This window comes from Lactuca sativa, chromosome 8, assembly GCF_002870075.4.
Source record: "Lactuca sativa cultivar Salinas chromosome 8, Lsat_Salinas_v11, whole genome shotgun sequence".
Classification (NCBI taxonomy): domain Eukaryota; kingdom Viridiplantae; phylum Streptophyta; class Magnoliopsida; order Asterales; family Asteraceae; genus Lactuca; species Lactuca sativa.
In genome coordinates this window covers 142,114,609-142,141,724 of record NC_056630.2, presented here as the reverse complement: position 1 = coordinate 142,141,724, position 27,116 = coordinate 142,114,609, and the positions used below count along the sequence as shown (strand labels likewise).

Genomic DNA, 27,116 nt, shown 5'->3' with positions numbered 1-27,116 from the left:
AGCAGTGGTGTTATGAAACCATTGAAGAGATCGTTTTGATTGGTCTGAACGACTATTTTCGAAAAGTGCCTAAGAAGAGTTATGATATAGAGAATTTTGATTTCATTCAGCTCGACTTCCCGTTGAATCACATGTTGTACATCTCTTCCCAATTCAAAATCATTGAAAACTTCAAAGATAAAGAAGAATTCAAAAGACTGAAGATACGATTTCATGCAATTTTGGGGAAAATGAAGAATAAATATGGTCATCAGTGAAGATTGTTAAGGTGTTGACAATTACTCGAGAAAACTTGTTTGAAGGCATTCTTCAAAACTTTTGCTATGTGGTTGTTAGAGCGAATAATGTGATTTGTGAATTTTCGATTGTTGATTTCCCATTGATGAACTTAAATGACTTGGTCACTATGACAAGGATTTTAAGCAATGTGGCTATTTTGAAGCTGACGGAAACCAACAAGGATGATTTTCTAATTAGTTTTGCTCATATCAAGGTTATCATTAACAACTATTATGATTGCCTTACAATTACTGATATTGAGTTGGCTATAGCTATTAACAAGTCTTTGAAAGTTCCTCAATCTTTGTTGAAGGGGAAGATCAATATAGACAAGTATGAAGATGAGGAGATTATTCATCAACCTCTAGGAGTTGTATTTCAAGGGAAGAACAAGAATGGGAGGATGACAAAATTCTTGTTTGAAGTATGTGATTTGGAGAGGTATACGAATGCTAAATATACAAATCCTCTTATTCGAGTCAACAACTACAAGAAGAATGAAGCAGAAGACAAGGCAGAGATTCGAAAAACGATTTTGTGGTATATGGAGGTTCGCAATGTACTTCTACAAACTTTGAAGCTTAAGGCATAATTTCATCATTTCTTACTAAGGGGAAGATTGTAGGGTTCGAAATGTAGATAGTGAGAAGTCGAAATAATTTTTAGTCTGCAAGGGTGCGAAATCAGAATGATTTCTACTCTATATGTATTTGCAAGGCACATGTCGAATTCGAACTAGAACGTTTAGTTCTTGTATTTTCGCAGTGTCTGTAACACCCTGTAAATATGGTAAGTATTAGGTTCAAGAAAAACTTTTGTACTCTCAAGTATGTAAAACATTTTTAACTCTTGTACTCTTTTTGAGACATAATATGAGTCAGTCAGATCTTATTTACTCGACGTGTTATTTTTGTTTTCTATGATTATTTCGTATTCATTACTCTATTCTACTACACATCAAATTTATAAAAGGATAATATGCTTACATCACATTTATATATCGAAAAAAAACCAAATCACTTTTTTTAAACAAAAATATTGAATACAAAACCTATTAATCTTAAATTCACTAATCGGTTAGCAATCCTATTTTTTCAATCATTGTGATAAGTCGGACATGAGTGCCCACTAAGTAATTCAATTTTTGAGAAAGTGATTATAATATTATTTTGAAAAAAATCCAAATTGAGAACCAACCTAACATGGAATTCTTTGCAACCTCGATGGCTATATGCATTTCAATTAGGGTTGTATTTTAATGAAAATTTATTTTTGTGATATTGATAAACGCATAGCTTCCGATGAGGCAGCCATGCCTGACAGTAAAGGAGTCAATGAGGATTCTCCATTACGTCGTTCACACCATGAAGGCAGTTGCAGTAAACATAAAGAAAAGAAAATGAAGACAGAAGATAAGTATAGATGGAATCGAAACTCTGGAGTCTGGAAATCACACCATTGAAATTGAACCCCTTTATGAAATTGATCATATCGCTTGTTAGTCACTTCCTCTAATCGATTACTAGTTGCCTCCTTTTGTGTGTGGGTGTTCTCCGTCATAGAAAAATAGTGGCGGGTCTAGGTTTTTTGTGCAACAAACAATGATAGATATGATTGACAATAGATTTTATAAGATTATAATCACTCTTGATTGTAGGGATAGTAATTAATAAGTTGTTAATTAGATATATAAAATACCTAGCATGCCTTCAATTGATTTACTATTAAATATCTCAAAATGTCCTTCTAAATGATTGACTTACAATCGTCCTTATGTTCTTACAATAATCTTTGTCTTTAAAAATCGCACCATTGAAATCGAACCCCTTTATGAAATTGATCATACCGCGTGTTGATCACTTCCTCCAATCGATTACTAGCCGCCTCCTTTTGAATGTGGGAGTGTTCTTCGTGATAGAAAAATGGTGGCTAGTCTAGGGTTTTTTGTGCAAGGAACGATGAGTGATATGGTTGATTAATAGATTTTATAATATTATTATCATCCTTGATCGTAGGGATAGTAATCATGAAGTTGTTAATTAGATATATAATACCTAATATGTTCTTAATTAATTTTTCTATTCTAATAAAAGAATAGATTGATTCTTCTTATTAGGTCTTCTAATTAATGTTATATCACTTGTCAACCTATTAATTATTCATTTCAAATTGAGAAATTAAATATTTTTTTACCTTTTGTTCTTACCAATCCTCATATCATTTAAATGATGACATGTGTCATATTAATATCCTAAAATATCATTAAACCTCATTAAATAATCATTAAATATTACGCATGTAATCGTTTAATTGGGTAGGATGATATGTAGGAACAAAATGTGGGAAGATATTTAATTTCTGTTTCAAATTTTAAATATTAAATTTCTCATTCTAATTATATTAAACTGATAACATTAGAATATGAATTAAAATAAAATTAATAAAGATTATAAAATCATATATTTATTTAAATCAACGATAATAATTTTATATAACTAAAAAAATATATTTTAATTATTAATTTATTTAAAATAATTGATTAATAATTTTTAGTTTTTATTATAAAAGTTTAATTAATTTTGTAACTATGACTCTTACAGATTATAAATTAGTTTATTAAATATCCAAAAATATCATTCTAAATGATTGGCTCACAATTGTCTTTACCTTCTCACAATAATCTTTGCTTTTATTCGAATATTTAATACTTTAAAAGGTTCATAATAATAAAAAATGCAAACCAAAAATAAAAATCTCAAAAATCCTAAATTCTAAAATATTAAGAATTTAAATCCAAAAGCTACATGTATTTGAATCCAAATTTAATAACAATACTATATCTATCACAATTTTATTGATTAAGAAAACAAATTCTAAAAATTATGGCATAATAAGAAACCCTAACCGTAAGAAACGGTCTTTGCCTTTTCGAACTCTGGCCACCGATCAGTCCAACACAAAAAATGTTGCTACTTGCTCGTCATGTTTTTTCCCATCTTGATATCTTGTTGGTCGCGCCTTCTAGCACTTGGTCTCTTGATCATTTGCTCTACAAATTAGTTTCAAAAAAGCATAAAATGTTTGTTCATGTCTATTTACTTATTAAGTTGATGTTGATCTTTGACATCTAATATAGAAAGAGCATTTTCGGTAATGACTTATGAAAACAAGTTACGTAGTAATAATATGTATGATCAATTATTAAATAATTGTTTAATAACTTATATAGAGGATGTGCTTTTTAAAGTTAGTGATGATAATATTGATCACTGCCTAAATGTAAGAAATGGCGACAACATTTGTAAATTTTTGTTTTGATATTAGCCTATAAAGAGTAGTTTTTTAGCCTTTTTTGTTGAATTATTGATCAAATTTCACTTTGATGCATACCTTTATTTACTATTTTTTAGATCTGATCATATTATGCATTAATTACTATCGATCCCTTAGCTAACCTTAGCTAGTAGGTTTAAATGTTGCAGCCCACAGATAATTAAAGAAGAATTACTAGTGATACTTCATCCGTGATCTCAAGAATAAAGGTCCTACAGTCTTTTACGTACTCTTGTATCATCCCTTCCTGTCTAAGAACATGAACCGACACAGTGGCCTCATATTTTATGTTCATTGGGCAAATTGTCTCTTCAACTTTGTACAGACATCAACCAACTTTGTGCATTTGTACATCACTCATTGTCTTTATATATCAATATATATGTGGTATTCTTTAAATAAATTCTAGTTGTCTATTGTACTGTTGAACTTTGTGGCATCGTTTGTGATATGTTGTTTTTATGATCTCCGTTCCTCCTAAATAACACTATGGAGTTAGTATATAAAACCTACAAGATTTACTATTTCTATCATTTCCATAATATTTTTAACATTCATCTAGTTTTGTTTGTTACTTTGTTTCCTAGTTGATGTATTTACAAACCTTCCGTGTTTGTAGATCATAACGCTATAGTTTTCAATTCACCCGGTTTGTAGAATTGTAGTACCTAATGACAATTACAATATCAATCAAGACATACCACAACGATAAATACAAGGTATTGCAAATATTAAAAAATTAAAATATAATAATAATTCACCTAATTTCAATTAAATATCAATCTGATTAACATGCAAATGTATATAAATCGATTAAGTTATGACATTAACGAAAAAGCTTGGAATCTAAATCATATTTTCGTGGACTCTAAACCACCACCGGCGATTGGAACTCCTTCGGACACATTCTAGGCAGAATATGAAGTGCCAACACTTGTTGTCCCGCCGGTGAATCCAAAACCCACAACTGTGGTAGAGGTGAGACCACATCCACCGCCAAAATCCCAACACCGCCACTACGCACAATGCATACCCTACCACCACCGGCGGCAATGTGCTCCGCCCCTTTTAGCATGTCATTCTCCATAACATTTATCCACGCTTTCATTGCTTCGTCGTACTTTTTCAGTACACCTTCTGATTCATCCACCATGTAAATTGTCTCCTCATCCATCGCGGCCGCTGGCCCCTTCCAGCCATCCAACATCCCCGCCGGCATCTCTGACCAGCTATCGCAATTTACATCATAAACTAATCCTTCTTTACCACACGAGCCTTTCATGTTTATCGTATAAAGCTTCCCTTTGCATCCAACGGCACCAATGGCTTCCCTGCATAGCCTTCCATCTCTTAAAGATCGCATATTTTTCCAAACGCAGTTTGAATCTTTACGTTTACTATCAAAAGAATCAGTTTCCCGGAATATCCATTTCTCGACGGAGCGAGCGACAGTTTGGGTGTAGTGTGAACCAATCCCACTCGCGACAAATACGGCGGCGCGTGAGGTTCCAGCAATGCACCAACGGCGTGGGCTTAAGAGTGGAGGTCCAGAAGACCATTTCTTCGTTAGTGGGTTAAAGATTATAGGATGCGAAAAAGCGGGGAGAAGGTCGCTAGAGGTTCCGGCAAGTAGGACGAGGTTGCCGGCGACTGAAACGGACTGGATGGGTAAATTACGGGCGATGAACGATGAGTGGCGGAGGCAGACGTTGCGTAGATAGGGTGTTGGAGTAACAACACTCCAATGAGAAGAGATCGGATCAAAGGAAGAGAGCTGTAGTGTCGAATTTTGACCTGATGAGTCGGTGGGGGTGGTAGTTGAAAGAGTGTAAAGAGAGTGAAACGGCGGGAAAGTGGCGGAGTAGATGAACTGCTGCCATGAACGGCAAACGGTGTAGAGGATGGAGGGATGAACACGAGAAAGACATAGTTGGGCAATATGATCAGGTAGACCAGGTATCATGGGCAGGTGATGATCAACGAGTTTCCGGCGCTTTGACGCAGCGGTGGCGGTGGTTATGGTGGCGGCGCGTGATATAGAAATAGTAGAATCGTCAAATGAAGGAGACATGACGCGGGAGAGTTATGTGGTGGATAATTGGAACTGGGAAGGCTCTAAAAGGTGGGGGTTTTATTCAATGGTCATACAAGATACACATTTAATTTCGGAAAGGGAAACATTATTTCATTAATATTTGCAACGAAATATTATTTAATATTAATTCATCAAATAAATATAATAATAAACTGCGTTTTTTCTATCAAAAAATTTTGATTTATATCTTGAAAGTAAAATTAAACGAAAGATAATTTATTTCTACATAAATAATTTACTTCTTTACCGTGTAAGATAACACAATCCATAAATGTCATGATCGTATTAGAATTAAATAAAATAATATACAAGGCCTAGATACATGCACATGATTCAGTGGCATTATTTTTGGATTATAATATAACCGATGAAAAGGTGTTTGGTTGGAGCGTATGATAGAGACAAATAATAAATGAAAAAAGGTGTATAGAAAGCAGTTGCATATGATACATGACAGAGTGTGGGTGGTGTTTATTAAAAGGTCATCCCTAACTTTTAGATTTCATATCTATCCATATACATTGTTGTGACGATTTCAATTTCTTAGTTTATGAAAATATAGGGGCAAATTTGGTGATTGTAACTAGTGTGTGGAGATCTTTTGACATTTTGTAATTGTTTTTCGTTACGGCCTTGGTTTTTTATAGGCTGGTGCTAATATATTTCCGTCTGTTTCAAAACAAAAAATACTCCCTCCGTCCCATAATAATTGTCTACCTTATTATTTTAGTTTGTCCCAAAATTATTGTTCACTATCACAAATAGATATACACTTTTACCATATTACCCATATCATTTAATAAAGTAAACTAGAATAATTACAAATGCACATTTCTCATTGGTTTTAGAAAAGGGTAAGAAGGTCATTTTATTCAAAAAGACAAAACTAATGATTGCTTTTCTTAATCTGTGTGTTTTTTGTCTGTGGACAATAATTTTGGGACGGAGGGAGTAGTTATGTTTCATATGATAAGTTAATAATTTCAAATTTTTAAATTTTGCATATGAATCCGGAGAATATCATATTTATAATTTTATAGATCAAAAATTGGGATGATCATGAAAATGACAATGGGTTAAAAGACTAACAATGACATGTCTATATATTTTATTCACTAAAGTATTTTGAATATGGTTTTCCATTAGATTCTCGTCAACTATTGAAAAAGTATCATTATGACGTAGTATTGTAGGTAAATGTTGATTTGACATCTAAGTGTCTACGATAGGGTTGTCATGCAGTCGAAGACGATTTGCAGGGATACGGAGAAGTGGGTGCGAGTGCTCGACTATGGAGAAATGCTAAGACACTTAAGCACGTCACAGCCCTTCTCCTCGACACCCATGATTAAAGCCTTGAGGATTAGAACTTGGGACATTCCAGCAATATGAATCTAATACATAATTATTGACTTATATTTGGTTAAGTCATCTAAAACACATGTCTTGTGCCTTAAAATTGAAACAATAAAGATTCCAGCAATGTCTTCCTATTCTACGTTTCTTCAACCATTTGAATCATAACAACTTGGATTGAAGATAAGCATGAAAGAATGTCTATGGCGTCTCCTAACTCTATGGTAAGTGGATTTTACATACTGTTTTTGGCTTGCCAGTCGAATTAGACTTTTGTATGTAACCTTTTAATTTCACTTTTAAAGAATCGAAATAAAAAATATTTTTTTTATGAAATTAAAGGTCGTTAATTGTGGAATTAAAATCGTTAACTAAGGAAAATCATGTATCCCAAAATATCTACTCACAAAATCGTGTATCCTAAATATATGTTGTCTTTCTAACTTATTCACCTAAAATGTCCATTTTATCCTTACCATTGGTTTTCTGGAAAACTTATTTATTTCACTTTCTTTCGATTTTTAATTACAATTGACAATTCTGACTATTCATCTTTTTAGTTTAATTATACAATTGACTATTTGACTTTTCATTTTTAATTTAATTATCAAGATCTTGTTACACATTCATGGATATGAGTTAGTTTGATTATATATATATATATATATATATATATATATATATATATATATATATATATATATATATATATATATATATATATATATATATATAGGGTTAGGTTCATTTGACACCACCTATATTTTGTGAGACTGTGAGACGCATTTTTTTTTTTTAGTTAATTCAAGTTCCGAAAATAATAATTAAAAAAAGAATTTTTTGATTTTTCCATTTATTTTTCATTTTAAAATTATTTTAGAATATGTACAGTGTAATATTCTATTTAGAATATTTCACGTATTTTTCAAAAAAAATATTTTTTTTTTATTTTTTTTTAGTTAATTCAAGTTCCGAAAATAATATTTAAAAAAAGAATTTTTATATTTTTCCATTTATTCTGCATTTTAAAATTATTTTTTAGAATATGTCAGTGTAATATTCTATTTAGAATATTTCACGTATTTTTCAAAAAAACAACGGATATTTGTTTATTTTTTTTTATTTTTTTTTTTTAGTTAATTCAAGTTCCGAAAATAATATTTAAAAAAATAATTTTTGGATTTTTCCATTTATTTTGCATTTTAAAATTATTTTTAGATTTGGTCTCACTGTCTCACAAAATTAGAATGGTCTCAAATGAACCTGAACCTATATATATATATATATATATATATATATATATATATATATATATATATATATATATATATATATATATATATATATATATATATATATAGGGTTGGGTATAACAAAGAACTATTTTAGACCTTAGAACCAAGGAACCAATCTTTTCTTAATTTGTAGAGCAAATTTTTCATCAAAAAATAAAATTAAAAATATAGATATTTATAACTTTTTATCCCCTATCCATTGATATCAAAATTTGATAAAATAAATAAATGATCTGTTCAGATTCACAATGTGAATCTTACCCTGTGAAATCTGTGCAGATTCTCACTGTGAATCTGTGCAGATTCTCACTGTGAATCTGTACAGATTCACACTGTGAATTTGTGCAAATTCATAAAGTTTATACAAAATTAATGATTTATAGTGCAGATTCACAATGTAAATCTGAACAGATAAAAAAAGTAAAAAAAAAAAATTATCAAATTTAATGTCAATAGAAAAAAAAATAAAAAGTTATGAATTTCTATATTTTAGATTTTTTTTTCGATAAAATTAATAAGATATAAAATTTGAAAATTTAATGGTTTCTTGGTTTTATGGTTTAAAATGTTTCCTTGTTAAACTTTTATATATATATATATATATATATATATATATATATATATATATATATATATATATATATATATATATATATATATATATATATATATAAAAGAGAGAGATCTTTTGCATCAATCCTTTTCTAGAAAATGAAAATAATACTTTATTGAAGTTGTAACTAACATATGGACTTTTTTAATCAATTAAATCAAAAGCATTCCCAAGAAGATTCAACACATCATGTGAATTGCTAAAAATAGAAATAATCATTTTGCTTACCTTTTTGCCAAAAGCATCATATAACAGAACATTTTTTCTAAAAAGCATCATATAACAGAACATTTTTTTATTTATACATATCCAATTAGGTTAAAAGCAATTAGTTGTATTAATATTTTATTAAACAATTTAAATACACTGTTCTTGAATCAACAAAACTCAAAGTTGAATTCTACTGCTTGGTGTATCTTTGATTTCTTGTTACTAACGGTGAAAGTGGACATGCATTTAAAAGCTTAGATGAAATCAAGGTTGTCAAAATTGATATCATATTTAAAATTGTTTTATGTTTTGCAAAATCATGATAGTTAAATCGGTTCGGGATCGTAAGATTCTACCAAAATGAACTCATATTCAAATTTGGTTGCAAGATGGTGCAATTAACTTTAACTTCTTAAGCATCACCCATAATTTTTGTTTTTACAAACCGCAAACATTAAGAATAAAACATCTTAATTATAAATAAGATTATTTTGATCATGTATACGTAAGACGTAAGATAACAAAGGGATTATTATAGATGTGTCATGCCTAACTCAAATTGAGTTGATAAAATGGTGATGCCCTAGAAGACTTTTTTGGAACTTGTGACGTTCGATTTCAAGTATGAATAGACGATTTTTGATACTCAGTTATATAATAAAACTAAAAAGATGGAATCGGGATCGTTTTTCACTTATAGGATCTTAAAATCGTAAAATCATAAGATCAAAATCAAGATTTTAACAACGAAACAATATGATTTGGTGAAAAATATAAAAATGGTAAATAGAGATATTAAATGGAAGTTGATTGATTTTCTTCCTTGTGAAGTATACTAAAAAAGTAAATAGAAATCAAGTTGCTATTGCTTTTATAATTATGTATATTACACAAAAATGCTGCTGAAGTTGGAACAAAATATATGCAACTATATTTATGTGGTAAAAATACTAAAATAGGCAAATTTGATGTATTAAGACTTAAGACTGATATACAAATCAAAATGGAACTACTTTTTAATACAAATTCAAGCTCGTTTATACCCATTTCCTTGAGGAGAACTTTTTAGTACAAGTACGATCTAAATAAACTAAACTTATATTCAAATAGGATTAATAAATAAATAAATAAAAACTCTAATCTGTAATTGGTAAATTGTGCATGGGTACAAAGGGTTTAATTTTGTACCTATAAAAAATCTTTCTATTTTTGGAAGAAGGATTGGCTAATGTAATAAGAATTTTGCCAGGCTCACTTACATGAAATGAATTTGAAGTCATTCTCCCTATTTGTATTCCTTTTGAAACCAACACATTATATGAACCTTCATCTTCTGGCACAAATTCTTCCTTGTAACTCACATCATTTCCCGTTACCGTTAAATCCCAATACACGGTCATCCCCACCTGTAATCAAAATTCACCAAAAACACAAATATTTTATCTCACTTACTGTTACTGTCATTGTTACTGATTCAGTGATACTGTAAAAATCAGAAACAAACATCTGCAGTAGGTATCTCAATGCTATCGGTTGCGTATCCTTTGAGCTTCTGCTCTGTCGCTTTTTCGTCCGGCGAGAATTCGCTGCCTTTTCTTCCTAGACCGCCATATGGAGCCATGAGATGTTCCGGATCTATAAATCTTAAACAAATTGAACCAAATTCCCCATTACTTTTTGGGTTTTTTTTTAAATAAAGACAAAAAAATGATATTTAAATTTCAAAAACTCAATCATCACTCATCGGGATTTATCATTACCCATAATTTGATATGACGTTTTCAAAACTTACCCTTTAAACCTAGAATTCATTTTAGTGTCATATCAGGATCAATATCTGTATTAGATGTTAAATCACAGTGATGGTTTGAAAACTAACTTGAGAAGGGTCTCAGTGATTGCTGATGGCTTCACGTACATTACTTTGTACTTTCTTGTCATTAATCGCATATTTAACGTATAGAACGCGAAAAACCACATCGGGACATTAACAATCACCTACATTTTGTTTAAAAAGATATATAAAGTTTCAATTTTTCATCAATTATTTGACTTAAAAACATTACGGAAACTTACGATTCTGTAAATGATCCCTGGATAATTTTCTTGCAAAATGGAAAAATATTTCTTGCTACCCGCAAACAGTTCGTTCAGAAATGGTCTGGGTATGTTCTTGACATCCATAATTTGGATGACAGAATCTGCACCCCCGGGTTTGAAGTCGAGTTTAAGAACGCATCCTTCCATTAGTTTAATTCGCCAACGAAGGAATTCATTGCATGATTCCTTGGTTCCTAATCTCTTACGTAAAGTGTCTTTTTCTTTAAACGTTTCGAACAATTGGTAACACAATGGGCGACCTGCTTTATCTTTGCCCTGAATGTGCCCAATATTGTCAAGATCTGGGCCAAACGTTTCCTCCAACAGCTTGTCTACATTAAAATCTTCCCTCCACATAATCGTGTTTGCTATCATTTCAAAAGCGTTTTGGACGTTATAATCTTTGGCTTTCAAGAATTTTTTGAGAATGATGTCGGTTCTCTCGAGGCCTCTGCTGGGTAACAAAGGGACACCCCAGATCTGTAATTCTCTAAGATGCTCGCTCGCTTTGTATTTTTCTCCGATGAGGGTGTAATTGAGTATGGAATCTTCGAGACGAGAACGGAGCTCGATTAAAGCTTTCCTTTTCTTCGTCTTCAACTCTGCAGCAATCGAACTTTCAGGTTTTTTTTGCTTATGTTCCCCGTCAATGGAATCGTGGAAGGTTTCGATTGGTGAATGAGGATCTTTGTCGTCGTCCATTGTTGTGGATTTCGAGCTCCGGCGGTGCACCGGTGGCCGGAAACTCGAACATCAAGGTTGTGGCAGTGACTAGTGGGGCCTCTCCGCATCTGTGAGCAATATTGATTTTCGCTTTTTTCTCTAATTATTTCCTGGTCAGTAATTTATTCTTATTGGATGGTTTTATTTAACTACGCAAATTCTTTTCCTAAAAAAGATTTTTTTTTAGACAAATTATATCACCTGGATTAGCTATTTGTTTATATAAAAGCGACTACATTTCAGTCTATCAAATTAAAACGATTTGTAAAATTAAGAATAAAAACAATATTGGACAATCTTTTTGAAGTCGATAAAAAAATGGTTGGCATATTTCTTGAAAAAGTATTTGTAGAACCTTTCGGTCTTATGCCAGAAAATGCCCTGGGCTTTCAACGAAGACAACCCACATTCTACAAGGTGCATAAAAACTTACACTAGTGGATATGTTATGTGCACATTACATAATAACAATCGTCTAGTTTACTTTTACTGTTTGTTGTCTTTAAAGTTATAAACGAACATGGAAAGCTACTCACAAATAAACACAACCTTTAACTAAATCTATTGCTTAAAAAAGTTTTGCCATTTTTTCATCATCTAAACAAGTCCCCCCTACATCATATCATGCCTCCCGGTATTTGGTTAGGTCAAATGTCAAAGTTCTTGAGCACCTGCAGAGCAAAAATAATAGTATATAATTAAAAAAGAAACATGAAAGGACCATTTTACATTTAATATTATTTATTTATTTTTGGGGGAGAGGGAAACAGGAAACTTACGCTCTTTCGGAATCCCTATAAACCCCAACCAGAGCTTCAGCCTTGTCATAAAAAGTATCTTTAAGAGAAATGACAATACTCTGGAAACCGTTCCCTTCCAGAGTTTCCTGATTTGCTGCCCTTTCTCCTTCGCATGACTTTGATCTGATAAACCCAGCAACCTTTGCAACATTTAAATTATCCAGTGCTGCATCCACCTCGTCCAGTATAAAGAAGGGTGACGGCTTGTAACTGGAATAATAAACACATCACCAAACCAAACCAAATATTACAAATAAATAAATAAATACTTACCTGTGGATGGAGAAAAGCAACGCAAGGGCCGCAACCGTCTTTTCACCACCTGATAATTGCTCCATATCACGGAAACGCTTTGTAGGCGGCATAGCAGTGTACTTTATACCATGTAAAAACGGTTCGTCTTCATTATCCAAATTTAAATATGCGGTCCCACCAAGTGGATGTGTGCTGCTTTTCGTCAGTTGCTTATAGATTTTGTCAATGTTTCCAGAAATATGGTTGAACGCCTCCATAAATCGAGTAAGCCTGTTGTTAATTTTGTTAACGTAAATAAATTATAATAAATATTAAATTCAAAAGATTATATAATGTTACCTTCGGGTCCTCACGGTTTCAAACTCTCTGCCTGCCAGTTTCTCTTCTTCTCTGGCCTCATCAAACTCTTTGCTTGCTGCTTTTTCTTTCTCCTGTAAAGCGGCGTATTGATCTAGGGCTTTTAAGTTAGGGGCAGTTCTGTCAATTTCTGATACTATGCTTCCGATTTTCTGTTTAAATTCTGCCTCCAGCTTTTCCCTTTCCGCAGGTTTTGCGTTGTGCTGATGTGGCCTGCTGAGTTGGCTGAAATCATAAACTGGGCCCGTTTCTGAGTCAACATCCATCGCATCAGCCACAGTGGGGAGTGTGATCTGCTCTAATTCACATTTCTCAAGAATATCTTGTTTTTTGGAACTTAATTGTTCAAGTTGATTCTCCTGCAAATAATAAATAATTTTCCAGGTAAAAAAAGATAAGAAATCAAACTTTTACATTTTCCTTTAAAGTTTAAATAATAGTAATACTGACCTTGGAATCAATTTTGTTTTTATGCTTTGTAATGTTTGTTGTAGCAGCCGAGATTTTTACTTTCCATTCTTTCATCTCTTTCTCACATGCTTCTGACTGTGACTTCCACTCTAAGAAAATAATAAATGTTTCATGGGTTTTATGATTTTATAGAAATGGCATTTTATGGGAATACATTACATACCCTGTATTTCTTCTTTCAATACATCAATCTCTTCAGTAGCTTTCTCTATCATGGATTTAAGTTGTTTCTCTCTCTCATCAACTTCAACCAAAGAATTTTTTAGTTCAGTCTGTGATGATTCCAGCTTCGCAATCCGTGCTCCCATGTCTCTCTTTTTCTCATACTCCAACCTGACAATTTTATAAGTATTTAAGTGCCAAGACACCAAAAAAATTGATCATTATTTTTTCTTTTTAGTTCAAAACATATTGACCCGTTTTTTGAATAATAAGCAAAGTGTTTTTTCATTTAAACCCGTTAACTCCACGGAAACTTGTTCTTATAACCCTTTTTTACCATTGAACCGGTTGAGATACTGACCTGGGATTCCATAAACGGGTTAATTCCAAGAAATCCCCCTTACATATTGACATGTTTTTTGAACATGGAAATTCTTTATATTTTTTAAAGCCGACTGTAGATGTATAAATTATGTGATTTTTTTTTATCTCATTCCATCAGTGTGTTGCAATGAAGATGGACCACAAAAAATGAATGAATGATTTTTTTTATTTGTGAATTGAGACCAGATTGGAATGTCTTTGATTTATGATGAACATGAAGAGGATTTAATTAAAAAATTTCATGTCAAAAAGAAAAACAAAATAACTCTTTCAATAACCGTGTCAATCTTATATTTTTACCTTTTATGATATTCCATGCCAGCGTCTCAACGGGTTCAATGTGTTAAAATAAAAAGTTTCCTCATAGTTACGGGTTTAAATAAATAAATAAATAAAAACATCTTTTTTTTTCAATTAAGGGGTCAAAATGTAAGAAAATATCAATCAGCATATTATGAACTACAACATGTTACAGGGTAATCAAAACTTACTGGTATTTGAGTTTTGACTGCTGATTACGCAAGCTAAGTCTTTCTTCAGCCAGCTCCTGGGCTGCAGCAAGCAGGTTTTCTTCATACTCACGTATATTATCCACCCCAACAGATTCACTAAATCTTTTATAAATTTTATCAACAATCTCATTGATTCTCTTTTCAAGTGATAAAATCTTGCGTCGTCTTGTAGTTATGTTCTCCCTTATCTGCAATATTACAATAATAATACCCTTCCATCAGCATCATGCATATTGTATAGTAAACCACATCTTATAAACTTTGTTGCAACACTACCTTATTAAGTTCAGGCTCAATATAACCAATTTCATTTTTAATATTACTGTATTCTGCAGTCAGTTTTGCAAGTTTCTCCTCCGTATTTTTCTGCAATAGAAAAAAGTCATTTTATATCATATACATTAACATTTTAACAAAAAAAATTGACATATGAGTGTAGGACTGTAAGATACCTTTTCAATCTCTGCATACTGAATCTTCTTTTCAAGTCCACTGATCTTCCCAGATGCTTCAGACTCCTTCAATTGCATCTCTCTTATTGACCCCAGTTCTTGTAACTCTGCTTCAAACCCATCTTTTTTCTTTTTAAGACCTGAAAATTAGTGTCATATGTAAGTATTACTACAAAAAGATCAAGAATTAATAGTTAATTTTAATTCACAGACCTTCTATCTTCTTATCATCCCATTTATGTGACCTTGCTTCCATTCCACCACTTGTACCACCAGTCATGGTACCAGCCTTTGTTAATAAAATCCCATCAACAGTTACAACTACAACAAACATTAAAAATCATATAAGCTCAATATTAGCATTCAAAACAATGAGAAAATATGTAAAAGTTTTACCTTTATATCTCTCTCCAGTCCAACTCAGATGCTTGGCCTCATCAAGATCATCACAGACTAAAGTGTTCCCCACAGCAAAGAGAATTGCTTTATCGATTACTTGATCAAATGTTTGATTGTTAAGTGAACAAGTTTACACAAATGCCACAATAAACAAATAAGGGCAAATTGCAAGAATAGATACACATACTTTGCCATTTTACAGATATAGGCAATATACTTTCATTTTTTATGTATTAGAGGACCTTTTAACCTGTAAAAGTTAAATCGTACTGCCTATATCAGTAAATAAGAGAAACTACATTGCTATTTCCTGCAATTTCCAAACAAACAATAGTAACTAAAGAAAGAAGATATATAATTAAAACTTTAAAAGGTTATGCTGAAGGATATTGAATCACATCAAAGATAAGCCTTGCAGTTCCACCTAATGCCCGCAGCTTCTCAATGACTGGCTTAACACGGACTGAGTGAAGGGGTATAAATGTCATAGGAGGAAGCCTTTGGTCTTTCAAATACTGCAAAAAACAAGTGAATACAGAAATGCATCACGATTTTATATTCACCAATCATAGTGGGTACCTTACAAAAGGTATGGTCAAATAATAACAGCAAAGTGCAGAAAAAAAAACTATGTAATTTCTTTTTGTTACCTACAGGAGCAATGTACTTTATTTTTTAGTGATACCTTATATTCTTTTAACCATGATAGCAATGTAAGTATGTTGCTATTAGGCTAAAAGAATGCAAGTACATTGGTTTACAAATTGCTATTATCAGTTGTAAAAAAAATGTAAATACGTTGCTATTAAAGGTAAAAAGCATGCAATAACATTGCTATTATGGGTAAAAAGAGTAAACTATATTGTCTATACTGGTAAAAAGAGTAAAGTAGGTTGCTATTTCCTACACTTTGCCCAAATAATAATAACGCATTTTACCTTGATGCATTCTTTTCCTGTATGCTCGTTATCAACAACAACAGCATCCATAAATCTGCCCATAGCAACAGTAACAGCAAGATTATATTTTTTCTGTGTGGGCCTACACAGCTCAGTCATACGACCATGAACACCAGGAAACAACCGCCTGAGAGCTTCAACTGCTTGTGAAAGCTTTGTGTCCCTATCATTTTCATGTTTGTCTGCTTTTAACTCACGTAATTGATTCTCTAATTCAGTTATCTTAGCCTTCAGATTTTCATATTTCTTCTTTGAATCTCCAAGCTTCTTGGTGGTGTCAGTTTGTTCCTTTCTGAGTCGTTTAAGTTCATCATTATGTTTGTCAATGGCTTCTCGAATTTTCTTGAGTCTAGTTTCCATTTGTTTCTGTTGTGATTCGAGTTCTTGTTTCCTGCTTTCCAACTGTTGTAGATTCTCTTCAAGATTCTTTTGAGCTTCCACATCAGCATGTTGTTCCCTATCTTGAACCTCTTTTTCATCTCTTAACTTGGTAGTCTTCATACCCGCTTCCTCTTTACTGCACCAAGCCAAATTTTATGATTAACTATTCGTTCTTTTCATATTATGTTGATGATAACAGAAGAATAGTTACTTAATACTTACATGCGGTTATATGCCTCCAATTGATCATCACCTAAATGAAGCTTCCCCCCTTCAGATTGACCTTTTGACTGTAAGTTATCCAGTTGCTTTGTAAGGTCATCCAAGTCATTTCGCAGCTTTTCAATTTCAACTGTGTGTTTCTTCTTCTCTTCTTTCCTTTTATCAAGCTCTTTCCCAGTGTTTTTAAGTTTTGCAGTTAAGCGAGTCTTTTCCTCCTTCAGCTTCAGAAGCTCTGGTTGCTGTTAAAAAATATAGAATGTAATTAGCATGATTACAAAGACATGCAATTAAACATTTTTGTAGGAAAAGAAAAAGAACTCACGTTTTTATCGATTTTATTTTTCTTCTCAACGAGCTTCTTTTCTCGTTTTTCAATTTCTTTTCTATATTTAGCTTGTTCCTTTTCTTTTTTGCGTGACTCATTCTCATAACCATCTAACTCGTTAATAATTTCTTGAAGGCTACTCTGTTCATTTTCAATTTCCTCATTGGCCTTCTCAACATCGTTTTCTATGTTAAATAACTGCCACAAGAAGTGTTCCTTCTTTAATGATCTCTGCAAAAAGCATGTGTAAACATATGAGCTATACATACATTCATACACAGTTACACACACATATACATGTATGAGGATAGTAAAAGTGAAACCCAATGATGCATACCAACTCCTCTTGCAAACGCATATGTTTCTCGGCCTCTTCCTTCTGCTCTTTTTTTTGCTTTCTCTCCATGACAATGGTTCTTTTTTTCTGGTAAGCAAGTGTTGACTTTTCCTCAGCTGCACCTTTCTTTTCCTCCAGATCTTCATACAATCTCTTATCTTCATCAGAGCCAGATATTTGTTCAAGAAGCACTGTAAGTTCTCTAGGGTTTTTAGATGCAACAGACTCCACATCACCCTGCATTTAACAAATTCGAAAGCAACTTTGAGTGCCTTAAAGCCTTCTAATAAACGTCCAATTTTAACCATGAAAGCAAAACTCATGTTTTTTTTTTCATTTCAAGCCCATGTCACTAACGTTTTTCATCACTCCCTCAATGGATAGGTATTATGCAGTACTTAAATAACAAACAATGCAGACAAAGTTAGGCAGAACAAAACTGTTGTGCATCATAATTAACCTATAAGCAGGTATTTTACACTTATAACCAGATACCTGAAAAACCAGAAAATTCCTAGCCTTCACCAGAATTCCAAGAGACTTCAACTTCGCATTATAATCATCCCAATTCACAACCCTATCATCGATCCGGTACTCGCTTCCCCCAGCACTAGTAATAGTACGAGTAAACAAGAGTTCTGTACCGTTCCCAAGACGATAAACCAACTTAACAAAAGCTTTACGACCTCTTTGCTCCTTATCCCGGTCTTCGAAAGCGTAAATCAAGTCTTTCAACTGCGCGCCCCTGAGTTGACCGGTTCGAACACCGAGCACAAAGCTTATAGCGTCCATGAGGTTAGACTTTCCAGAACCGTTGGGACCAATAATCGCGGTGAAGTCATAGAAAGGACCAATAACTTGGTGTCCTTTGTATGATTTGAAGTTCTCGAGTTCGATTCGATGAATTTTGCCTGGCGAATCCATTGCTGGCATGATACTGAAACCCTAAACTACGGTTTTCTGCGGTGGAGAGAGAGATGGGTTAGGCAAATTGGAAATGGTACAGTTTTGGCGGGATGATTGGGAATTTAGGATTTTTCGTTGGATGCAAGCGGGGGGGAGTGAGGGTTTAGACGCCCATTTTGCAGATCAGAGTAGAGCAGACGAGAACCCAAATGGGGGGAAGTGAATCCACGAATATCTATGGTTTTGGACAAAATTACATAAACGGTCCATCCGTTTTATACAAGACACATATCCACTCTTTGACTTTTCTTTTATGAAATATAAATTTAATATCCTATTACAAATCTTTCTACACAGTTAAATAATGACATGTATCATATTAGTATATTAACTTTATAATTAGTATACTAAAACTTTATAATATGATACATGTCATTATATTAGTATACTAAAACTTTATAATTAAATAATGACATGTATCATATTAGTATATTAACTTTATAATTAAATAATGACATGTATCATATTAGTATACTAAAACTTCATTAAATAAGTATTAAATATTACACATGTCATTATTTAATTGGGTAGAAGAATTTATAGGAACAAAAAATATAAGGATATTTAATTTCTCTTAATGAAAACACTCATGTGATTTTAATTTCTTTCTTGAATGGGTTTGATATATTTTTCTCTTATATATTAGTATATACTAGAAATTCTTAAAACTTTTAGCTTCAGTAAAGTTTTTTCTCTTTTATATTTTGATAAGAAAGTTCTATTTTTCATTCTCTGCCACAAATGCGATATCTTTTTCCATTCCTATCTTTTCTTCTTAGTTGTTTTGATTGTCGCATTGTCGCCCTTCTCGCTGAATAGTATTTTTTTTTCCGTTTTCCTTATTTCTTTTTTCTTTCTTCTTTACTCTTCCTTCATCTTCACCTGTTACATTCTTATTTTCCGTCGCTATCTCTGTTTCTTGTCTAGGTATGTTGTGTAATTCTTCTTATACAATCTGATGTCGGCAATTTTCCCTTCCAAACGTCGTTTCTCTCCTCATTTGGTTGCACTTAGGGGCTGTTTGATTTGGTACTGACTGGGTCCGGTCAGACGTTTTTGTCTGACTCGGTCCAGTCAGAGTGTTTGATTTGCACCTGACTCGGTCAATATCTCATACTCGGTCCACAAAATTATCAGACTGGGTCCTGTAGAAATATAATGCTGACCGAGACTGAAACTTCATTTTCCCCCGACTTGCCCTTTCCTTCTTCCAACACATTCTTTTTCTTCCCACCTCCTACATCGGTGCCTCCCACATGGGCACCTCCTGCGCTGCTCCTCCCTCCCCCGACCAACACTATCATATATGTATGTGCTAGGGCTGAACAGAAAATGCTGTCATCTTCCTCATTCCCTTCCATCTGTGCCGCTCTAATTGCTAAATAAAGATATCAGGAAGAACTTTTATCATGTCGTCTGCTCCAATATTCACATAATCAAATCCTGCTATTTCTATTGACAGCTTGCGAAAACCATTAGCATCAATTTTAATTGTTTAAATATTTGCCCTCATAAATGTTACCCCTGTTCATCGATGCTGATCTTGATCATTGGTGATATATAAAGCTATAATGGTGGAGTTAAATTCACAGCCTTGTCCATGTTTCATATGTTGATATTTTTTTAATTTGGGAATCGATTTCCAGTGGTTTGAATTCGAGTGATTCTACTTCAAACTCACTATACAATTTGGACTATAGTCCAGTTCATGGAACCCTATCCGATCAAATTATCATATGTTCCTCATCCATTGGGGCATTTGATTGGTTGCCTCTAGATATATTTATGCAAATACTCAAGTTTCTCAGAAAAAAAAAAAAGAGGCTGCTAGACTCACATGTATTTGTAAATCGTGGAAATTCATGGTCTCAGATAACATGCTATGTATTTTCTTTCTTCAGAACCAACAGGATCATTAGGACTCAATTTTCTTTGCAGAAACTTACTTATGATCTGATTTTCCTTTCCGATAGGTTTTCATTTTGTTAATTTTCAGCTTTATTGGATGTTTACAGTGTGAATATTGAATTTTATGAGCTATTATTTATGCTGATTTGAAAGGAATTTTCAATTCAACCATACGAATTGAATTGCATCTTGGGTCATCTTTGAATTCGGTAGAAGATTACCAACCAACTCAAAACATGTAAACTCACATCTTCATCATCATAGGTAGTAGAGAGCACATTCAAAACTGTGGGTGAAGATAAATAAATATCACAGAGCAAGTTTGTCTTGCAGTTGGAGTGAACTTTTGAAGTGCATGTTTTGTCAAAACGTGAATCATGAAAATTCATCTTCACATTGGTATCTGGATTTTCATTGTATGTTTTTGTACTTTGAAGTTTGCATTTTATAATTTTTTTTATATAAAAGGGTTATTTATTGTCTTTAAAAGGGTCTTGTAGTTTGTAAATTTTAATGAACTTATGAGTGTATATTTGTGTGTATGCTAAAAAATATGTGTATGTTTTTTTTGTAAAAACAGAAACAGACTTGGAGAAGAATGACTTAAAAACATAAAAATTATTGTTTAAGGGTAATATAGTCATTTTGTACAGTCAGTCGATTATAAAATCAAACAAACAAATTTCAGTCAGAAATTAATTCAGTCAGAACTTCTAACTCAGTCAGCTTCTAACCCAGTCAGCTCTAACCCAGTCAGTAACTATCAAACGACCCCTTAATTCTCCTGAGCTATGGTGATCTTCTTCTGTTTCTAACACATGTTTGTTTTTGCCTTCTTATGATGATATCGGTGATTGTAGTTTTATTTGTAAATCATGTTCTGCTCTTTTCTGGTTTGATGAAAGGGTTTTCTATCAATCACGCCCAGATTCCCCTGCCTATACCCGTTGTTGTAGGTTTGGCTCTGTTGTATTACCATATCCACTTGTGTCTCCTCAATTTTTACTTGTTTTATATGATTTTCCCCCTTTCATGAAAAACATAAGGGGTTATAATAACATGTTCAGTATGACATCTTTCAAATGTATGGTAGATGAGGATATTAATATAATGGATGGTTCTTATGTATTCAATGTCTTCGGTCAGGTTTGTCATTGGATAGGTGCTTTTGGTGTGGTTGACGAGAAGGGGCCCAAGTTTTTGCAGTTGTATATGGTTGATACAGACCATGAGTTGCGAAATAGGCTCTCTGCCCTTCAAAACAATGACAACCAGTCTTTAGATCCAACAATAGTTCAAACTTTTATGAATATTTTTACAGCCCATAATGAATATGTTAGGACTTTTAAAACTGCAAAAGATATTGTTGCTGAGAGGAACATACATGAGTATGCAGTTTGTCTTTTTAATGAAGTTCCTAACTATAGATGAGATTTAGAACTGGAAAACCGAAACCGGAACTGGAACCATTAGAACCGGAATATATAGAATCGGTTCCCGTTTCGGGTTTAAAAATTGTCTTTATCCGGGTTTGGGTCCATCGGGTCCGGTTTACCGGGTCTAAAAACCGGAACCAGTGTTAGAAACCATAATCATTTTTAGGGTCGGAACCAGTTTTTGTGAAACGTTTAAAAGATGTATATCTCATTCGTTTCAACTCCGATTGACATGAGGTTTTCTCCAATATGTAGTTTAGAGTTTCTACATGATTTTAAACTATAAATTTGCCATTTTTAGTTTTATATTCATTGACTTATACTCCCTCAAAGTCGAGATACCAAAGCTAGAAGTTTTTAGTTTTTCAGTTTTTTTATATTCGGTGAAAGTTTTAAAACATGCATATCTAATTCGTTTGAAATCGGATTGACATTTGTTTTTTTTCCAAATTGTAGTTTACATTTTGTACATGAGTTTAGACTATATTTTTGTTATTTTTGGTTTAATATTCAACGATTTACAATCCTCTGAAATCGGGATATCAAAACTGAAAATTTCCAACCTTTCAACTATTTGTTTTTGTACTTTATCATGTGAAAATGTTAACACATGCATATCTCATTCATTTAAAGTCAGATTGACATGCGGTTTTTTCCAGAGTGTATTTTAGAGTTTGTACATGATTTTAGACTATAATTTTGTTAATTTTGGTTTCATATTCAATGAGTTATAGTCCCCTAAAGTCGGGATATCAATATGAAAATTTTCAAAGTTCAACCCACTAAGTAGTAAATAATTACCAAAAAATTTCGGTTTTTCCGGGTTTTCCGGTTCTAAACTCACTTTATCTGGTTCCAACCTACCCACTTTGATGTTTCCAGGTTTTACGGTTCTAGACCCACTTTACTCGTACCGTACCCGGAACCGAACCAGAACCGGTTCCTATATTCCGATCCGGTTTTCGGTTTCGGTTCCGGGTTTTCTAGGTCCGGGTCCATTCGGTCAGGGTTTGGACTCACTTTCATCCCTATTCCTAACTGTCTATATGGTCCTCCGGCTCCTGGTACTTTGGGTTGTATTGTTGTTGGCGAAGATGCAGTTGGTAATATGTATGACATGATTGCACATTCTAGAAGTGGAGGTCCACGCAGGGTTAGTAAACTTCATCCTAGCTACATGCCCTTGCAGTATCCTATTATGTTCCCTACGGTGAAGATGATTGGTGTCCACATTTGAACCTCTTAAATGGGATTGATTTGAAGGCTAGGAATCTGACTATTAACATGTATTACAGTTACCACGTACACGTAAGGAATGGTGTATAATCTATTTTGTTGAATTCGTGTAGATTGTTCCACCAATATTTAGTTGATGTGTATGCATGTATTGAACTTTTACGTCTCGATTTCTATTAACATAATCAAAATAAACCAAGATCAATGTATGTTAGTGGTATTTATTGTTATATTAGTGTCTAAGCCCGTAACTATATTTGGTATGTACTTGACCCGATTGTGCATGGTCATTTTTGGTTGCCTTTACCAAAGCAACTTGACAGTGTGATTTATGGAGAGAGAGGATATTATGGTTTATTAATGTATTATGAAAATAATATAGTAAAAGAGAAATCATATTATTTAATTAATGTTAGTCATGAATTAATTAAGAATTAATTTGGTGGCTAAAAGAGATTAAATAAATACAGGGGACTGGACTGTAATTATAAGATAATTGAGTTTTGGATTGAGAATCCTTATGGACTAAGGCATGGACGAAATTAAGATGAAGCCCATATTGAATTTTTCCAATGAGGCCTTATTCCAGAAGGTTCATTGGACTGCTTAAGGCCTAAGTTGTCCATTAGGGTTTTAACTGAAACCCTAGCAGCACATATGACATCCCTAAAATCACGGCCAGAAAAGACCGATTTCATTTATGCTTTTAAAATAATTTCAGAGTAAATCCATTGATTTAAAAGAGTTGCGGAATTTTGTCCCCAAAACAATACATGATAAAGTAAGGTTTATCAAAGCATTTCTTAAAGAAATGTATTTTCGTTATATAACAAAACATTGGGATGTCATGTTCCGATACATACCAAAAGCATAAACAATACAAAATAGACCTTACAACAGTTACATATAACTACTGGTCTATAATCCAAAAATGTCTTGACAATGTCATACAACTTATGCTCTCGTGCCACTACCTGTAATACAAAGAAAAACTGAGTGGGTCAGGCTTGGGAGCCTGGTGAGCATATAGGGTTTTCAACCTACAATAAATAATTATATTTAGTTCATCAACCAACAATAACCCAATCACTCATTCCCGTTATCCTCACTTTACGTCCCTATGACAACAACTATTACAAGGGACCTAATCTAAGATTTTCATCGGGATGGACATTACTGCAAAGGGGTTTCCTTGACAATAGATGTCCTAAAGGCATCCATGAGGGGGATAGAGTACACTGGTGAACACATCGTTCACAACACCTACAAGTTATGAACCTGCTAGCGTTCCACTGGACTGTCTAAAAAGAGTCTGTGGTCGTCATCCATACTCCGCTAGATGACTAGATCAACAACATTGAGGCCTCTTATCATTTTATTTCATCACGCATCCACTATCTACCCATGTTTTACCCAACATCTTTGTATATATATATATATATATATATATATATATATATATAAAACATAAAACATGTATAAAACATTCAACCGATACTCATTTCAAATAACACATAACATATAAACACATAGCACATATTTTATGGAAATACTTTGTATTTATGTGTTGGAAGAAAGTAACTACACACTCACTTGATTAGACGATGCTCAGACAACACTATGGCTCTTCGAGTAGTATTCTTTGATAAAACTAGAATATCTTCAAACATCGGGCTTCTCGCAGGCAGAGCTTCGGCTCGAAAACTCTTTTTCTTCTCGGGATCTTCAGGCTTTGGGATTCGCTTCGGGTCTCGAGATGATACCAGGGCTTCGGGGGTACCTCTTTGCACGTAAATCGAGGTAATATGGGTGAGAGAAGGGTGAATTAGTAACCTTGGCCGGCTGCCCCTTCAAATATATTTATAGGGCTGATTTCTCGATTTTTACGTCGTGAATAGTATTTTCACGTCGTGCGCTTGATCATCACTGCATGTGTCATCGCAAGTTGGGTCTGGCAGACTCTAGGAGGTGTCAGAAAACATTTCACGTCATGAACACTGTTTTCACATCGTGGTCTCTGACAGTTTTGGGGTTTCGCGCCCCGAACATCAAAAATTCATAACTTTCGCATACGAACTCCGTTTTCGACGTTCTTTATATCGATGCGTAGGTGAGATTATGCTCTACAACTCTCATTTGGACTTCGTCGGCTAATTTTGATTTTATTTTTATTATATTTTTATTATATTATTTTTAGTAGGTCAGGACAGGAAAGCTCCGTTAGGAATTCATAACTCCTTCATTCAACGTCCGTTTTCGTCTGTCTTTTCACCGTTTGACTACTATCAACGAGATATTCAATTATCATTTAGATTGTTTCGGCTATATATCGCTCAATCTCATATTCGAACTTTAGGCTGCATACCGCTAAGTCGAAACTTCGAAAAATCATAACTTCCTCATACGAAGTCAGATTTAGACGTTCTTTTTATGCACGCTCTCGGTTTAACATATTCTACGAATTTCGTTTAGACCACTAAAGCTAGATATCGCTCTATCTTAAATTCATATTTTACGTCATACATCGTCGTGTTGGTTCTGTCACGAAACTTCGACAAGTCATAACGTCTTCGTTATAACTCGGATTTCGGCATTCTTTATATATTCGAAAACCTCATCACGACCACTACCACATCCTTCATATATATCGGGTTTATCTAATATTTTATTATTACGCTTATTTTTATTTCTAATTCATTTAAATCACACAATTAAGCAATAAACACATAATACTCAAATAATACATCTTTATTATTTCAAGACGGGTTACAAAGGTTAACCTAGACTATTACATCAATATTAATGCCTAGCCCATAAACACAGGCGTTACAACACAAGTATAAATAGACCCCTATGAAATCAGTTTTTGGTGACTAGAAACCCTATAAGAGTTCATAGCCGAAATTGTGCCTCCTCCCTCTCTCCAATATCATTCTTTGTCTTGTGGTGGTTGTAAGTCATTAGAGGAGTGACATTTGTGACTCTAAGATCCAAGAGAAGAAGATTCAAGCCATTCTTGAAAAGGTAATCATCTAGATCTGATCTTATATGATAATTTCAAAATATGTATGCTAAATCTAGAGTTCATAAGTCTTGGATGAATTGCATGTACAATAAAGAAACCTAGATCAAAGCTTTAAGGTCTGCATGAGCGCATAAGATGTTCTTTTGTACCAAAACTATTATTGACTAATAAAATCCGAATTTTATTATTATTATTATGTGGTTATCCTTACCAAATCAAAAGATAATTACCAATTAATTGAATAATAAATTCCTTATATGATAAAATTTGATTATTTGATGAATTATCTTATGAATAAAATGGAATATGTCAAATTTAGATAATCATTAGATTAAATGTTTAATTATAAATTATTTGCTATTTGATCCTATGTGTTTTGAAAAGTTCAAAACTTGCCCTCAAGTTTTGGAATTAAATTTTTTTAATTAAATGTTTAATTTGAAATTATTAAATTCCAAACCCTAGAATTTTACAAGTTTAAAATTCATCATTTACTATTATAAAATTATAAGAATAATTATTATA

General features: G+C 33.0%; 3 protein-coding genes across 3 annotated transcripts; all 3 read right to left on the bottom strand.

Annotated features, from left to right (window-relative positions):
• Positions 1-4,359: 4,359 nt before the first annotated feature.
• Positions 4,360-5,752, bottom strand: LOC111893705 (F-box/kelch-repeat protein SKIP25). The gene has a single exon (XM_023889774.3). The coding sequence runs from the start codon at positions 5,681-5,683 to the stop codon at positions 4,481-4,483; it is 1,203 nt and encodes a 400-aa protein (XP_023745542.1). The 5' UTR covers positions 5,684-5,752; the 3' UTR covers positions 4,360-4,480.
• A 4,565-nt stretch (positions 5,753-10,317) lies between these two features.
• LOC111893698 (patellin-4) lies at positions 10,318-12,272 on the bottom strand. Its single transcript, XM_023889765.2, has 4 exons — positions 11,258-12,272; positions 11,061-11,179; positions 10,686-10,824; positions 10,318-10,587 (listed from the first exon to the last, which is right to left on the bottom strand). The coding sequence occupies exons 1-4, from the start codon at positions 11,981-11,983 to the stop codon at positions 10,318-10,320; spliced, it is 1,254 nt and encodes a 417-aa protein (XP_023745533.1). The 5' UTR covers positions 11,984-12,272.
• A 140-nt stretch (positions 12,273-12,412) lies between these two features.
• Positions 12,413-19,175, bottom strand: LOC111893697 (structural maintenance of chromosomes protein 1). Its single transcript, XM_023889764.3, has 17 exons — positions 18,516-19,175; positions 18,021-18,257; positions 17,681-17,914; positions 17,359-17,597; positions 16,735-17,272; positions 16,187-16,311; positions 15,794-15,903; positions 15,611-15,718; positions 15,398-15,537; positions 15,222-15,311; positions 14,925-15,133; positions 14,051-14,220; positions 13,867-13,976; positions 13,399-13,775; positions 13,078-13,329; positions 12,784-13,014; positions 12,413-12,675 (listed from the first exon to the last, which is right to left on the bottom strand). The coding sequence occupies exons 1-17, from the start codon at positions 18,951-18,953 to the stop codon at positions 12,627-12,629; spliced, it is 3,657 nt and encodes a 1,218-aa protein (XP_023745532.1). The 5' UTR covers positions 18,954-19,175; the 3' UTR covers positions 12,413-12,626.
• Positions 19,176-27,116: the final 7,941 nt, after the last annotated feature.